At 39.4% G+C, this 15,416-nt stretch overlaps 1 protein-coding gene across 1 annotated transcript in view; it reads left to right on the top strand.

The window, feature by feature from the left end:
* Esr1 (estrogen receptor 1) overlaps nucleotides 1-15,416 on the top strand; it is a 269,902-nt gene that overhangs the window by 23,269 nt on the left and 231,217 nt on the right. Inside the window, exon 3 of the mRNA XM_026399936.2 lies at nucleotides 9,169-9,359. Coding sequence (XP_026255721.1) covers nucleotides 9,169-9,359 — 191 coding nt within the window. The remainder of the gene's footprint in view (nucleotides 1-9,168; nucleotides 9,360-15,416) is intronic.

Genomic DNA, 15,416 nt, shown 5'->3' with positions numbered 1-15,416 from the left:
GGCAGGTGTGGAGTGGGGAGGAGTGGGAGAAGACTCACCATGACCCTCCACTCATTCACATGGCAAATTAGTAACTTGCAGTCATTCACATGGCAAATTAGTAACTTAGTGTCAGGCAGTAAGGAGGAGCTGGCTGACCCTGGCAAGTAATGTGGCCATAGTGCCCGCCATGGTGGAGGTAATGGCTCATAGGATAAGATACATAAGTAAGCAGAAGGCAGCAAAGTGTGGATTCACTGCAGCTCTCATTTATTTAGGGACTTTTTCATCCAACAACTATTTCTGTGCTGGGCTGTTTTCAAGGTGCTGGTGGAATCAAGCTTACCTTTCTGGGAAGAAGATACACAATGAAATACACATATTTTTGGAGCAGGTATGTTAGTTAACTTTTCTGTTGCTGGGACCAAGATACCTGACAAGAATGATGTAGAGAAGGAAAAGTGTGTTTTGAGCCCACAATTTCAGAGGTTTAGTTCATGGTTTTCTGAGTCTGCTGAGCTGGCCCCAAGATGAGGCAGCGCATCCTGGTGGGAGGGCATGGTGGAGGTGCATGGCTCCACGTACAGGGTCAGGAGTTAGAGGAAGGACAATGGGCAGCAAAGAAGATGCACTGTTTTGGGGCATGCTCCCGGTGACTGGCCTCCTCTAGGCACACCCACCTGCTACAGTTACCACCCATCAGTCTATTCCAGTTAAGATGGGATGAGTAGGTTACAGCTCTCATAATCAAATCATTTCACCTCCCAACATTCCTGCATGAACAGAAACTTTGGGGGACACCTCACATGGCAGGTTTGATGTTGGGTGGTGTTAGGTGTTGTAAAGACAACAAACCAACCAGTGCGGAGCAGAGAAAGTAAGAAGGAGCCTAATCTAAACTGACCAGGAAAGTGGTGCTGGGAAAGGAAGCGAAGCTGCATGGAGGGAAGAAGAAGGCCAGGAGGAGCTGGGCATGGGGAGGGCATGGGAGGGGGAGCACATGGTGTGACTGTCCAGCAGCAGCCCAGGTGGCACCTGAAACTGGGGGAGCAAGGGCAGGGGTGCAATGAATAACAGGCAGAGTCACACTGTGTTGGGCCTTCCAGGGCACCGAAAGAACTTTTGAGTTTTCTTCTTGGAGGGTGGGGACCTGCCAAGCGTTTGCAGTGGGGAGTGCAAAGACTTCTGCTGTAATTGGATGACTCCAGGTCTTATATAAACTAGGCTGATGCATTGGCAGAGCTATGGAGGAACTTGTTTGAGCCGAGATAGGAGGATGAATAAGGGTTATTCAGGTGTGGGGAACGGGTGTTCCAGGCAGGAGCACAGGCTTGAATGCATCAGTGGATCCTAGGAGCAGGCTCTCTGGGAAACAGTCTTGCATGCATTGAGCTTGAGGTTTCTTTGGTTCATTTAAGGGAAGCTGCAGAGCGTAGAGGAGATAATTAGCATATGGTCTGAAGTCCAGGAGGGGGTGTGAGATGGCAGTTGCATGTGACCACACATGTTTCTGAGATCCCACAGAGAGTAAATGTCAACTGAGAATGGCAGAGGGCCAAGGGTAGAAGAACCTTGAGGAACACTGCCTAAGGAGACCTGTGGAGGCAGAAAATACTGCACAGTAAGTGGAATAGTTGCCGGAGGTCCAAGTCCATGTCCAACTAGGTGTGTAGGGATGAGGGGGCGATGTTAAATTGTATAAGAATTCAAACTTGAACCAGTGTGAGCCGGAATACTCATGGATGATATGGAATATAGAGCTTAGTTTTCTAGGAGGGATGAGATGTGTATAGGTGACGGGAAGCAAGAAATATGAGGGGAACATAGTATGAGCAATTTCCTAAGGGTGGATTTGGTTACGTCTTGCTTAGGCAAATACAAAGAGAACAATATTGCCTGGTGCAGGGAATTCAAGAATTCGGGCTTAATTCTAATGTGTTGACATTATTTTTTAAACTTGTGTTTTTCAGGTTTATAACTACCCTAAAATTACAGGGAGAATTTTTTAAGCAGTGCTATCAGGGTGAGTTTGAGGAAAAGGGCGAGGGGGACAATTAATTCAAATTCAGAGTATTACTGATTTCTCAGATATGAATGATGAGAACAAGGAATGGAGAGAAGGATAGGCAGAGTGTTTTGAAGAAATAATTGACTAAATGTGGTGGTGGAATAGATGTGGGAGGTGCATTTAGCAAATATTTATTAAGGACCTACTGTGTGTCAGTTAAAATTGGGAGCAAATGAGTTTATTGGTGAAGGGGAAAATACACCTATCAATAATACCCAAATATAGGACTGGATTTTGTGGTAATTGCCATGAAGGAAAATTCTGGGGAATATTGAGTGTGCACAACTTTGGGTACTTGATCTGGTGAGGGAGAATTATGAAGTTATTCCACTAGCAGTTAATTAAACCATATTTCTAGGGAGTGGACATCTGTTGGTTCTTTTAATTTAGCTTTGTAAAAATATTTCCTCTAGAAACCAGGGCTTTCAAACTTTTAAAAAATGCTTGGTTACTCAAAGAGAATAATGCTTTTGGATAGCTGGTACCATTATATGTGGTTAGACAAACAACAGTATTTCATTGCACTGAGCTTTAAAAGTTTCCTTTGATTAATAAAAATCTTCTTGGTTAATATTTTTTATCATGCTGTGTTCATACTTGGTCCAAGTGCGTCCACTCATATAGGTCCACCTATATGAATGCCTTCAGATACATCTTTTAAATATGTTGCGTATGTTGAATATGTAATATCAGTGAGGCATCCTTTCGGAAATATTTAGAAATCAGTTGATAAAATGAAAAGTGAACTAAGTCAAGGCAGTTGAGTTTCCAATTTCCATAGGTAAATGTGTTGCTGCTTTTTTTTTTTTTTTAAAGCATTGTCTCTCATGCTTCTGGCCCCTGTTCCCCTGCCTTTTCTTTGTTCCTTGGTCACTTGTATGCTTCAGGGCTATATCTATGTATTACTTACATGAAACATGCCTTCATTTCACCCTGAAGCTTCTGTCTTGCTTCTTTCCAAACAGTCTTGAAAAGTGTTAGAAAAACTGAACAATGTTCAGCCTCTTTATTTGGAGCTTAGTAAATCCATTCAACTTCTTATCTGGGTCTGATGAGAAAGTTTCCAAGATAAAAAGCTGTAATGACTGGGTTACAATTCAATGAGAAAGGGGTAAGAACTTTACAAGGAAAAAAAAAAGGTGTTTTAGCAATTTTGCTAAAGAATTAGTGCATCCTTCATTTATAATCCAGAGCTAAGAGCATGGATAGGACTTGGAAGCCTCCTATCAGGAAAGCAGGACCTGAAGACATTTTGAACATGAAATTTTGGTCCTGTGAAAATAAAGGAAATCAAGGTCCTCTGAGGTGAAGGGAGAGGAAGAAGCAATGACTTAAACATGAGGTCAGCCCTTCCTGCAAAGGAGGTGTGAGGCTAACAAGACCAGGTCTGTGACAGAGCAGTGGGCCAAAGCCAGGTAGAGAGCAGCAAGAAGAGATGAGATGAGACTGGGACTCATGTCTAGGCCCATCTGCTGGGGTTGGTCTAACTAGAGGTACTCAGATAATTGCAGGTTGGTGCCTGATCCACTCATATGGCCAGGTCTGAGCCCAGACATGGACACATCCCTCTTTGTTCCTTTCCACTGAAGATAATCAGGCTGAATTCTGCATTCAGAAGACACAGCTGTCTAGAGACAGTTGTGCCCAATTAGCCTGGCCCAATGGATGCTCACAAAAACTTGAATACAACTGTAATGTGCCACTGGGCTCTGCAACCGGTTGCAAGGCCTCACCTGACTTTTAGGATGATCTGGTTGATTCTCTTTTTCACGATGTTTTGGGAGTTTTCATACAGCATATAATATTGTCATATTATGAAATAATAATATTATGACAATATTGTATCATGGATTTCTGGCTAAAAAGTTGCTTTACGGAAAGTAAGTATGGTCTGTCTACTTCCCCCCTTCTTCTTTATATGCCTTCTGCTTTTATGCCTTATGTTTGCAGTCAATATTCAATAATTCAGAATCATTTAAAAGTTAAAGTATATAATGAATGACATTTTGCTTACAGTAAACATCTATACTACTTTTATAACTTTTGCTATTATAATTTTTTAATAGCAAATGGGCTTTTGCTATTAAAATGTTTACCAAAACCTTAAAAACCAACGTTGATTACTCCATTTATATTGTGAAAATGACCACATCATTGGTCCAGTTATGGATTAATTATTTGTGATCAATATTTATTCAGTCTGTCTTTTGGATGAGACACTATGCTCTAAGCACTTGGCATTACAAAGATGAATTAGACACAAGGAACTTTGCAGACAGCAACGAAGTTGAAAATAAATCAGAGGAAGGATTAATGTAGCTAATAGCAGAAGAGAAGTACCAAAAAACCTGTCAAAGAGTCCAGAGAAAGGCTGAGATATTTCAAATCTGTGGGGGTTAGGAGTGGCGGGCAGGGGAGGAACACAATGCTGAAGGTGATGTAAAAAATCGCAACATTCCTCTCATACTCACTAGGATGGCCACTGTAAGACAGATGGGCAAAATAGCAAGTGTTGGCAAGGACATGGAGAAGCCAGAGTCCTTGTGCCTTGGAGGGAATAGAAAAGGGTGCAACCACTATGGAAAACGGTATGATGGATACTCAAAATAGTAAACAGAATATCAGGTGGTCCAAGAATGCTGTTTCTCAGCATAAATTTAAAAGAATAGAAAAGCTGTGTCTTGAAGATATACTTGTACATCCATGTTTATGGCAGAATTATCCACAATGACCTCAGGACATTATTCTAAACGAAACAAGCCAGAACCCCCCTGCCAACAAACAACAACAGCAAAAAGAAATACTGAATGAGTCCACTTATGGGAGGCATCTGAAATAGTGATGTTCTTAGAAACAGAAAGCAGAATGGTGGTTGCCAGGGTATAAAGGAAGGGGGATATTGGGAGTTTAATGGGTTTAGAGTTTCAGTTTTGTAAAGTGGAGCATTTCTGAAGATGGTTACACAACAATGTAAAAATAGTTAACACTGCTGACTCATACACTTAAAAATGATTAAGTTGGTCAATTTTAAGCTATGTGTATCTTACCACAGTTTTTTAAAAAATGCAGTGCTGCTGACCCTTGAATTATGTAGGGGTTAGAGGTGCTGACCTCCTATTCAGTTAAAATATCTGAATATAACTTTGAAAATTATTTAAGACTTTTATTTACCAGGAGTTTAAAGTTTGTTTATTAAAAAATCAAGTTGTAAGCTTTTTATTACACGTTAAAAATAAAATTCTTTAAAAGACTCATCATGTATGAAACAAAATTTTAAAGAAAGAAAAATCTATGCTTTTAAAAAGAACACATTTCTCATTACTAAAAAGACATGTCTTTAGGTAAAAATAGTAAAAACCCTATGCTGTATAGACTATGTAGCTTGAGTTATTTGACCAACAGGTAAAGACATTCCCTGTCTTCTTCACTGTGGCCCTCTCCCCGCCGCCTTTGGTGAGCAGGGCCTGGAGCAACCTCAGTCTATAGCCCTTGCTCGTGTTCTGTCTTTCTGGTCCACCTTGTCCCCTGTTAGCGCCCTGCATGGCTTCTCCCTGCACAGAAGGTGTGGAATACTGTGGTCCATGCCCCTGGGGTCTCCACGTGTAGTAAGGTGGGGACCTGGGCCCGTTGTAGGTCAGTGTTGTTGGGCATGGACTTTGGGAGCGCTCAGGTCCCTCCTTCTCTCGCGCTCTCTATTCCGGAGTTCTGCTGTTGATTGTGTGGATAGCACATACAATGGTCATGCCTGTCGCATAGTTAATGCCTTGAATTGCAGCTCCAGCAGCGCCTTGGGCTGCCTCGGACGCTTTTCCCCAAATGGCATCCAACTCCGCCGTCTCTCCTCCGACCCTGCCCAGGGACATCTCGGTTACTCTTCTTTGTGGCGGTCTGGCATATACATTTATCTTTCTTTGTGTTATTCCCGCTAATGAAACCATGTCCTTTTCTTCCATTGAACTCTTTGACCCAAACCTTGGTTGCGGTAGGTGTGTCCCAACCGGTAGGTGCCGCCGATGTGCGGCCGCCCGCGCCAGGCTCCTGCGCCGCTGTCCGTGGTGCCGCGCTTGGTGGCCGCTGCACCTGCAGCCTTCCAGGCTTGGGCCTCCCGGCTCTGGTAGTGGTTATGGTTCCCCGGGCAGGGGTGATGGTGACAAGCCAGAGGTGGTAGAGGGGCTGCCCAGGGCTCCCTGGGGCTTCTCTGCCCTCCTGCTGCCAATCAAACTCCCAAGAATAACTTTTGACTGCGCCAAATCCAACTACTAGGAGCCTCCCTTTAATCAGAAGCCTTAGCGATACCATAAACAGACTTAAACAATAAAATATAAACAGACTTAAACTTGAACACACGTTTTACATATTATATATATATTATGTGTGATGAAAATTACTCGTGAATTATGAGATTTCTCTTTTTTACTGCCATATGCATTTCATGAGTGTTTTTCGTGGATATTGGCAACACTTGAGCTAGCTGCAACTGGAAGTGGTTATGAAATTATGACAGTAGTACAGTGTATACAGTTAGTTTTATGCAATTATGATTTAATTCTTTACATTTCTGTACTACACCTGGTGCCAACTAGATTTTGTATTTTTGTGGCTAAGTTTGGATACCTTTTAACTTTTCATAATGGATTTTTAAAACTTATGGTAGTGATAAAATAGACTATTACATATGTATATATTTTATGCATTCATGACATATCCTTTTTCTTATTTTTTTTCTATATTTCTAGGCTACAATGTTTATGTGAGAGTTTTTTCAAACTGTTGCATGTCTCCCCTTTCCCAGTCCACCTATTGACTACTGAAAGTTAAAAGCTGTTTTGATTTGGGAGTAAATTGTACTTTATTGTATGACAATTGTGGGAGTATATTTGACATCTTGGAATAGTTGCCCATGCATACCTTTCGTTCATTCATTCATTCATTCATTCATTCATTCAACACACTTGTATTGAATGCTTGCTGTGTGCTAGGCATTGAGCAGGGTACTTGTCTGCAACAATTAATAAGGTTTCTAAGACAGTATGTCTATCCATTTCATGCTTTCTCATTATCCACTCCCACACCCGCAAGGGATTGAATTCCTATAGTTAAATATTCACAGTGGCTTCCTACTGACTTGAATCATGCATAAGACATTAGTAAATAAACCGTAAAAAGATCTGTGGTTGATGGGGGGCATCCAGCAGCATAGTGGTGAAATGGAAAGAGATGGGTAACAAAATATGAACTAGGATTGAAAACTGAGGGCCAGTGCTCTCTCAGGATAATTAAAAAATAAAGAATTCCTATTTGAGGCTGCCAACCTCAGAGCTAAGTTATTCCAAATGGAAAAAAAAAATTGGCAAAGTCAGATGTACTTAACCCAGGGGACCAATGTTTTGTGAATTTTATGGCAAATGTAGTTGGAGACACACAAAAAATTGTGTACAATATTAGTAAGTGAGAAGGGCAGGTAAGGGTTATAAAATCTGAGTGACAAGAAAAAAGGGCTGTAAAGAGGGGAATCGGTTGAACTCAGCATGGCTTGGTTGTTTGAGTGGCAAATAGAAGAAGGATTCTGGAGCTTCCTTAACCACGAGATCCTGGGACCTCTATCTTCAATTTACTGTATCTCTTCTTAGGTTAGTTTTGAAAATCTTCTAGGAACCTTTACCCCATCTACCTTTACAATATCTGCCAACCTCTCTTTCCCCATCACCTTGTACACACTCTTCATTCATTATGGGTATCATTGAGTGCCAGCTACATTCCAGGCACTGTGCTGCCCTCTGGCCAACCGCCCTCCACCCCCAATCCCTTACACTCAACCTGTATTTGTTGTCACAGGTCTAGAAAATCCCAGGCCGCCCTAACTACTGCTTCTATACCTGGCCAGATGAGAAATGCGAACTTCTCATCTACTTCTTCCCATACCTCCTTTCTTCCAGTCTTCTTCAAGGTATCTTCCCACAGGTGGCTCCTTGGACAGCTTCTTTAGTTTCCTTCTTGCCTTTGTTCTTTTATTCTCTTTGTGCCTTCATCCATTCTGTCCCTGCTGGTCAATTCCCTTCAGTTTGCATGAGGGCTTTGTAACCTCTTCCACTATAAAAATCCTTTGGGGAGCATTATATTCTTTAAATACTATAAAAAGTCTTTCTTTAGCCATTCCCATCAGACTCTCCAAGGTATGGCCCTCATTCATCTTCTCACATCCTCCCTTTGTGTCCACACTGGTTTGGGCTGGAACCTCTACCCTTCCTCCCAGAACTCCTTGCTGAATGTTCTCTTAGTCAAATTCAAACTCACTTTATCAGTGCTTGTTTCCTTGGACTTCTCTGTTCCATTTGGCATTATTGAGTGACCTTGAATCATTCTTAAAGCTTTTTACTTCCCCATTTTCTTGGTTCTTCTAGCACCATGCTTTGTTTCTGTTTATTTTTCAATTTCATTTCTGGGCTATGCTTCTTCCATGAAATCATTAAAGGTGGAGGTAACCATCGGTCTTCCTCCACTCTTCTCATTCTACATGTTCTTAAAGAGGACTTTGAATAGTGGAGAACAGCACCCTTAAGTTATAGTCAAGTTTTAAAAATCTGTACCCAGGCTTACCTGGTAACAGTAACATAAACATTTATATTGTTGATTTTTTGACATGTGTTCTACATTGTTCACCAATTCATTGGAATTTCAAATGCTCCAGCTGTCCTATGCTTTGTTTCTATTTCCTAAAGACCCTTTCTGTGGTCTAGAATCAGAATGAGCCTTCGCCTTTAACAGTTCTGATTTAATTATAAGTTTTGAGAAAATGAAGATGCTTATTAGAAACCAGCTAATTTCATCTTGTCATTTTTTTAGGGGTAGCATTTTTTTGGGGGATAGACAGTCTGTTTCTTAAGCAAGTTTGCAATAAACAATTTTTCCCTCAAGGTTAATACAGTAGGCAAACACCTTTTGTGGCAGCAAACAGCAAGAAGTAACAAAAGATTAGCTTACATTATGATTCATTATTTCAAAATGTCAGGATAAAGTGAATCTGCTCATCTCCTAAGCCTCTTATTCTTTAGAGGAGAATACATATTTTGTTTTTTCTGATGCTAATGGACTCACCTTTTTCTTCCCTTTTTCTCCCTCAGGCCAAATTCAGATAATCGTCGCCAGAGTGGCAGAGAGAGATTGACCAGTAACAGTGACAAGGGAAGCCTGGCCTTGGAATCTGCCAAGGAGACTCGCTACTGTGCAGTATGCAATGACTATGCCTCTGGCTACCACTATGGAGTCTGGTCCTGTGAGGGTTGTAAGGCTTTCTTCAAGAGGAGTATTCAAGGTAATAGTGTGTTGAAATCAACTTATTCTATGTTTGGTCCAAAGATCAGAAATGACCAAGGAAGGAAGACACAATCAGCTACTTAACACCAGTGGGTCCCACTAGCATCCTTGGTAGAAACACAGAGAAGAAATGGAATCTCACAGGAGCTGACAGATGCCAGGGAAGCTGTTGTTGAGTAATTCTGTTTCCTCCATTTGGCAAGGTCCCTACAGTCTCCACAAATTCTATAGAGGGGGACTGTAGTAGCTGGGTCTCTGAAATAAAAGGAAATGTCTCTGCCCTGATTGGGAATTGGCAGATGGACATTCCTGTTCTGCAAGCAACTAAGCTTATGCACTATATTGTTTGTGCATAGTTATCTTACCTTGACCTTATCCAGGTTAGTGTTCTGTTCTGATCTTTAGTCCAGACCATTTTTATCCAGCTTGTTCCCTTCCTCTCTTCGATCTCTTTCCTGTCTCAATGGATGACATGACCTTTTGCTAATATGAGCAGACTAAATATCTAGTGACTTGAAATAGGGGATATAGCATCAGTACCAAGTAGTTACGAAGTATCCAACTGTAACATTTCATTCTGCTGCCTGCTCAATCTTTTTGTTGTATATGGTTTATCAATTGCAGCTTCTCTGATATAGTGCCAGTTACAGTTTATGTCTACTCCAGGGTTGTCCATGTTGTGGTATTTCAAAGGATAACCTAGGAAGACGTCTATCATTTTTACTACTAAAATCTCCATTCTACAGATCCTTTATCAAAAAGTCTTACTGAATTTACCTTTTGTTTTAATAAGGGGATATTTTTCTCTGTTCTTATCCCTTTACTTTTTCAGATTCTGTGAAGCTTGGTCTATAGATACTAAGGATATTTCTGAGAGAGTTTCCACAATTCCCTCTCCAGAAATCTAGACTTAAGTAACTTGTTAAAAACTAGAGTCTGCTAAATTAATAGACACTGACAGAAGAAGTGATTCTCAGGAACTTTCTGCTATGGCTCTTCACAGCTCTTATATGGCATGAAAACTGAGGGATGGTACATACTATTTATTTTTCCTTCCATTGCCAGTGGAATTTCTTTTAAAGCTGTTCATATCTTAATAGAGTAGACTGTGAGGTCAATGTGATCCATTTAAAAAGCATTTTTCTTGACACTTACTGCTTTCAACATCTTTAAAACTCTGCTGTAAGACTTGTACTTTTTTGTCAGTGTTTTTATAACAATTAGTGATATTATCTGGCAATAAATAAGTGTGTGTGTATGTATACACACTGTTAATTTTACTAGCTGATACTATCATAATTCAGAAAAATTAAATTTAAAATTTATATCTTGGTTAAGGTTAGTATAAATACTTAAAAGTCTGACAAACATCTTCATTTGTGGTTGTACTGTTGATTTGATTTTATATAATCTAAAATACTATTTTTACTAAGCATTTAATCCAATAATGAAAATGTATCTGATAAAGGTAAGGTTAGTGAATAGGTTCAGCTATATACTTAGGTAAGTCAAATATCAGGGACTTATTTCCATCATCAGTAAAAATGATTTAGAGTAGTGCAGGGGTCCACAAAGTTTTCTTTTTTTAAAAGGGCCCAATAGTGACTATTTTAGCTTCTGCAAGCCATTCAATCCCTGTAACAGGTACTCTCCAATGGCACTGTAGCTTGCAAAGAATCACAGGCAATATGTAAATAAATGAGAGTGGCTATATGTCAATAAAGCTTTGTTAAAGTAGACAACTGACCAGAATTAGCTGGTAGAGCATCATTTACTGATCCATGATTTAATATTTATTTGATTTTATTTAGTCTACATATCACAGTTTATGGAAAAATGGGTGGTTTTTAAATCTAAAGTTCTGATTATTCATGCTTTGTTGAGAACTTATTCTGCACTTTCCTGAGGGAAATAGAAAATGTGAAAGATATACTTCATAATCCCACAGAATTTAGAGTTGTTTGGGAAGTTTATTCGGGGGAAACAAAAGTACTGGTTCTCATGACATAATTGTATAGTAAGTTAGTATAGATAAAGTGTTACTTTATGAAAAAGATAAGGAAAGTAATAGATAAATGTAAGAGAAGAAAATAGTGTCAGTTATAAATGGAAACTTATTGAAATTGAAAGTAGAGATGGCTGTCTTCCAAGAAACAATAGCAGTATTTTTACAAATTATTTTCATCATATTTTTTCAACATTAGTAATAAACTACACAAGTTCCCATCATATTTAGTAGTATCTCCCGGCATTAAGACATCTGACCAGAAAATAAGAAAAAAGAAGGATACACTTAAAAAATATCAATGAAAAATCTGCTTATTGGTATGGTTTTTACCTCAAGTTCAATTTTTAAAAATAATTTCTGCTTACTCTTTGATACTTTACACACACACGCAAAGCTCGTGTGCACACACAGACACACACACACTAATCTCCATCTTATATTCTCAGACTAAATAGTAGAATTTCATTGAAATTGTACCATATAAAAATGAGAGTTTTATCTAGGATCAGAAAGTTCTTGTATATCATAGTGTGGTCATATATATAAAATTTCTTCCATGGGGTGAAGATTGAGTACGAAGTTCTGGAAGAAACCTAGAAACAAGGCAAAATTATTACTTCTAGAGATACAGAGGGACCTTAAAACTATTAAGTTCATTAATTTATTAATTTATTCATTGAATATTTCTTATAGTAAAAGTGCTATGCAAAGCCCAGGGGGATGCAATAATAGAAAAGACCTGGTCCCTACTCTCATTGAGCTTATAAGGTAGAAGTAGAAATGAATAAAGAAACCAGCAATTAAATTACAGTGTGACAAGTGTCAAGCTCCAGGTGAATGCAGCGTTTTACAGAAGTCTAAACTTGACTCAGTCCCAGGGAGTAAGGCTCTCAGAGAAAGTTTCCTGATTAAAATTAAGTCTGAAGGATGAGATAAGTGAGCAAGGTGGAGGACAGAATGTTTAGTTATAGAATGAGAATATGAGTGAAGGTCAGGAGGGAAGACAGAGTGCAGAGAGTTCTGTGAATAAAACTTCACAAGATTCATTTGCTATTAGATTGAACAGAGACATTCCAGGCTGTTGATTCCCTTTCCATTTTAATGCTATTTTCATATGTTGTGTTGGTTTGTGCTGCTACAAGGGGATATGCCAGAGCAAGTTTAAATGTTTCCAATCCTGTTTTTCTCATCAGAGTCTTGATAACTTGGAACTAAAGGTTTTACTGAACTTTTGTGGCTCTTTATGAATCACACTGCCCCTCAAACACATTGAAGGACAGTGGAGGGGCTGGCACGTAGGTGGAAAGTTCTGAAGAGGCTGCGGCTCTCCCTGTTTTTCATGTTACTTAAGAAGAGAGCTAGGAGTGAGTATACATCAGATTATTCTCATGTTCTAAGTGTTTTGGTTGAAGAGGTAAAGTGTTTGACTTGAAAGCACACAGATTTTTATCCACTACTTAGTCTATAAACTTGATTACTTAAGAAATTGAGTAATGGCCTCCAGTTGAATGCATTTTTTTAAAAAATAATAAAAAGCAAAGTTAAGAATGCTATTAAAGTCAGAAGGATGAAATTGAATATTATATGAACTTAGTAATCATTGTGGGCATTGGATTATGCCTTAAGGTATGTTTTAGATAGAGACTATGGAATAAGTTACATAAGCAGATCCAGTTATAGGTTTGGTAGCTGATATTATCTTTGAGTGCTTCTCCAAGGAAATATGGTTCTACTGAGTTCACTTCTCTTACATTATTATTTCAGAAACCCTGAGCCGTAGCAGGGCCCAAGGCTATCTATACACCATTTACTATGCTACCACTTCATATTCTATCCATGTATTCAAGTCACTCAACATTAGACCAATATACATGGCCAAGGCAGGTGTTAACCCACAGGTGAGCTGAGATGGGACAACATGGTATCAGAGTGGAATCCGGTTATGTTTCAATTCAGTGGGGGGCTTACATCCAACAAGGATAACTGAGTGCACAGTCCACCTGGACCTTAGAAAGCATTGGGGTAAGCTAATCCAGGACCCTGGATAGCTCCTGCAAAAGCTGCTGAAGGTGTGCAGAGGCTTACTTTCTAAAGAAAGGTCCACTTAGCTGGTTCCATCCAGTCTGTAGAGCTCTGTTGAGAGAGAACACAGTCATCCTAGGATTGACAACTCACGCTTGTTCACTCAAGATTAATTAGTTTTCATATTAGTGTCCAGCCTTCTGCTTGGTAGGTGAACCCCTATCTGGAAAGGGTTAGTGAACAGGTAGGCGTGGGGGCTCCTCTTGCATCATGTCACTGTTTTATACTGGTGATCTCCTCAGAGATGTGATTTGGATCCTGATAATATATGCACAGAAAAATATGAAGTCTTTTTTCTCCACATTTCTATACTTTCCCCCCTTGCAGTACAGTCTCCATGCAACAGCAGAAGAGATCTTTTAGATACTTAGCCAAACCATATGATCTTGAGCTTAAAACTCTCAATGAACTTAGAGTAAAATTTCCTTTGTATGGCTTACAACGGTCTACCTATTTCTAATACTGTTTACTTCTCCCCAGTTAATGGTGGTCCAGCCCCACTGGACTTCCTTCTTTTCTCCCAGCATGACAACACGTTCCTTCTTCAGAACCTAACACTTGTGGTTCTCTCTGTTCTATTGCTTGGAATGCCCAGATTTTCCCTGGCCAGCTATTTGTCATTCAGAACTCAGCCTATAACCACTTCCTCAGGTAGGTCTTCCTCAATGATCCTACCTAAAAGGATCCCTACAGACCATTGCCCTGAGTGTTTTTTTCTAAGTGCGCCCTTACCCTATCTTCTTTTCTTTTCTTTTTTTTCAATTCATACAGAACAATTATGGAACTTACTTGTAGGGTACCCAATGTTTTGATACATGTATACATTGCATAATGTTCAAATCAGAGTAAATGTTACTTCCTCAAGCATGTATCATTTACTAGTGATGAAAACATTCAAAATCCCCTTTTCTACAAAAAAACAAAACAAAAATCCCCCAAAATTCCCAAACCAAAAAAAAAAAAAACCCACAAAAAACAAAACTCCAATCAACAGTACTTCCCATTCCATCCTTCCTTATATTTGTGAGAGGGGAAGCTGAGAGTTATTTCAACCAGCATCAATCCTAGGCCACTTCAGCTGGCAGCTTGGTGAGCAACACAAAGAGGAAGGGGTTAAAAACCCACAGCCCTTGCTTTTTTTCCTCTCTCTCTCTCAGTACATAACCCAAGAAGAAATAGAAAGAAGGGCGCTGGGGTGATATAGGCAGTGACTATCCATTATCTGACTGTTGTGACCACGTCAGTGGACTCAATTCTCATTCTATCATTTTTCATTAAGATTTGTTTCTTTTCTTTTCTTTTTCTTTTTATGTTGTTTGGTTTGTGGGCATACATACATTCATATATTTGTTTCTTTTTTCTCATTTTCTCTCATTTAAAACATATAGTTAATTTTCCTTGCCTTATTTTTTGAGTGTTAGGGTTTTTTTAAATTTTTTTTTTATTTTTTATTTTAAAGAGAGAGTGAGAGAGGAGAGAGAGAGAGAGAGAGAGAGAGAGAGAGAGAGAGAGAGAATTTTTAATATTTATTTTTTAGTTCTCGGCAGACACAACATCTTTGTTGGTATGTGGTGCTGAGGATCGAACCCGGGCCGCACGCATGCCAGGCGAGCGCACTACCGCTTGAGCCACATCCCCAGCCCAAGTGTTAGGGTTTTTGATGTGGTTAGTTTTGGTTTTGTTTTGTTTATTTGTCTCTCTCTTTTCTTCTCCCACTAACAGCCAAATTATATTTTTCTTTCTTTATCTCTCCCTTTACTTGGTTTTTGTTATTTTTTTCCTCCTTTCTTATAGCCATCAAAATAATTTCTTCTGGTTCTTTGGAAATATATAATGCATGATCATTATCTGTGGTCACTCTACTATGCATAGTGTACCAGAACTTCTTATTTCTACCTAAATATAACTTAGTATATTGACCATCATTCCCTATTCCTCACTCTCCCTAGTCTCTGGTAACCGACA

Source organism: Urocitellus parryii, chromosome 8, assembly GCF_045843805.1.
Source record: "Urocitellus parryii isolate mUroPar1 chromosome 8, mUroPar1.hap1, whole genome shotgun sequence".
Lineage (NCBI taxonomy): Eukaryota > Metazoa > Chordata > Mammalia > Rodentia > Sciuridae > Urocitellus > Urocitellus parryii.
The sequence above is the reverse complement of the archived record's forward strand: the minus strand, read 5'-3'. Positions and strand labels throughout refer to the sequence as shown.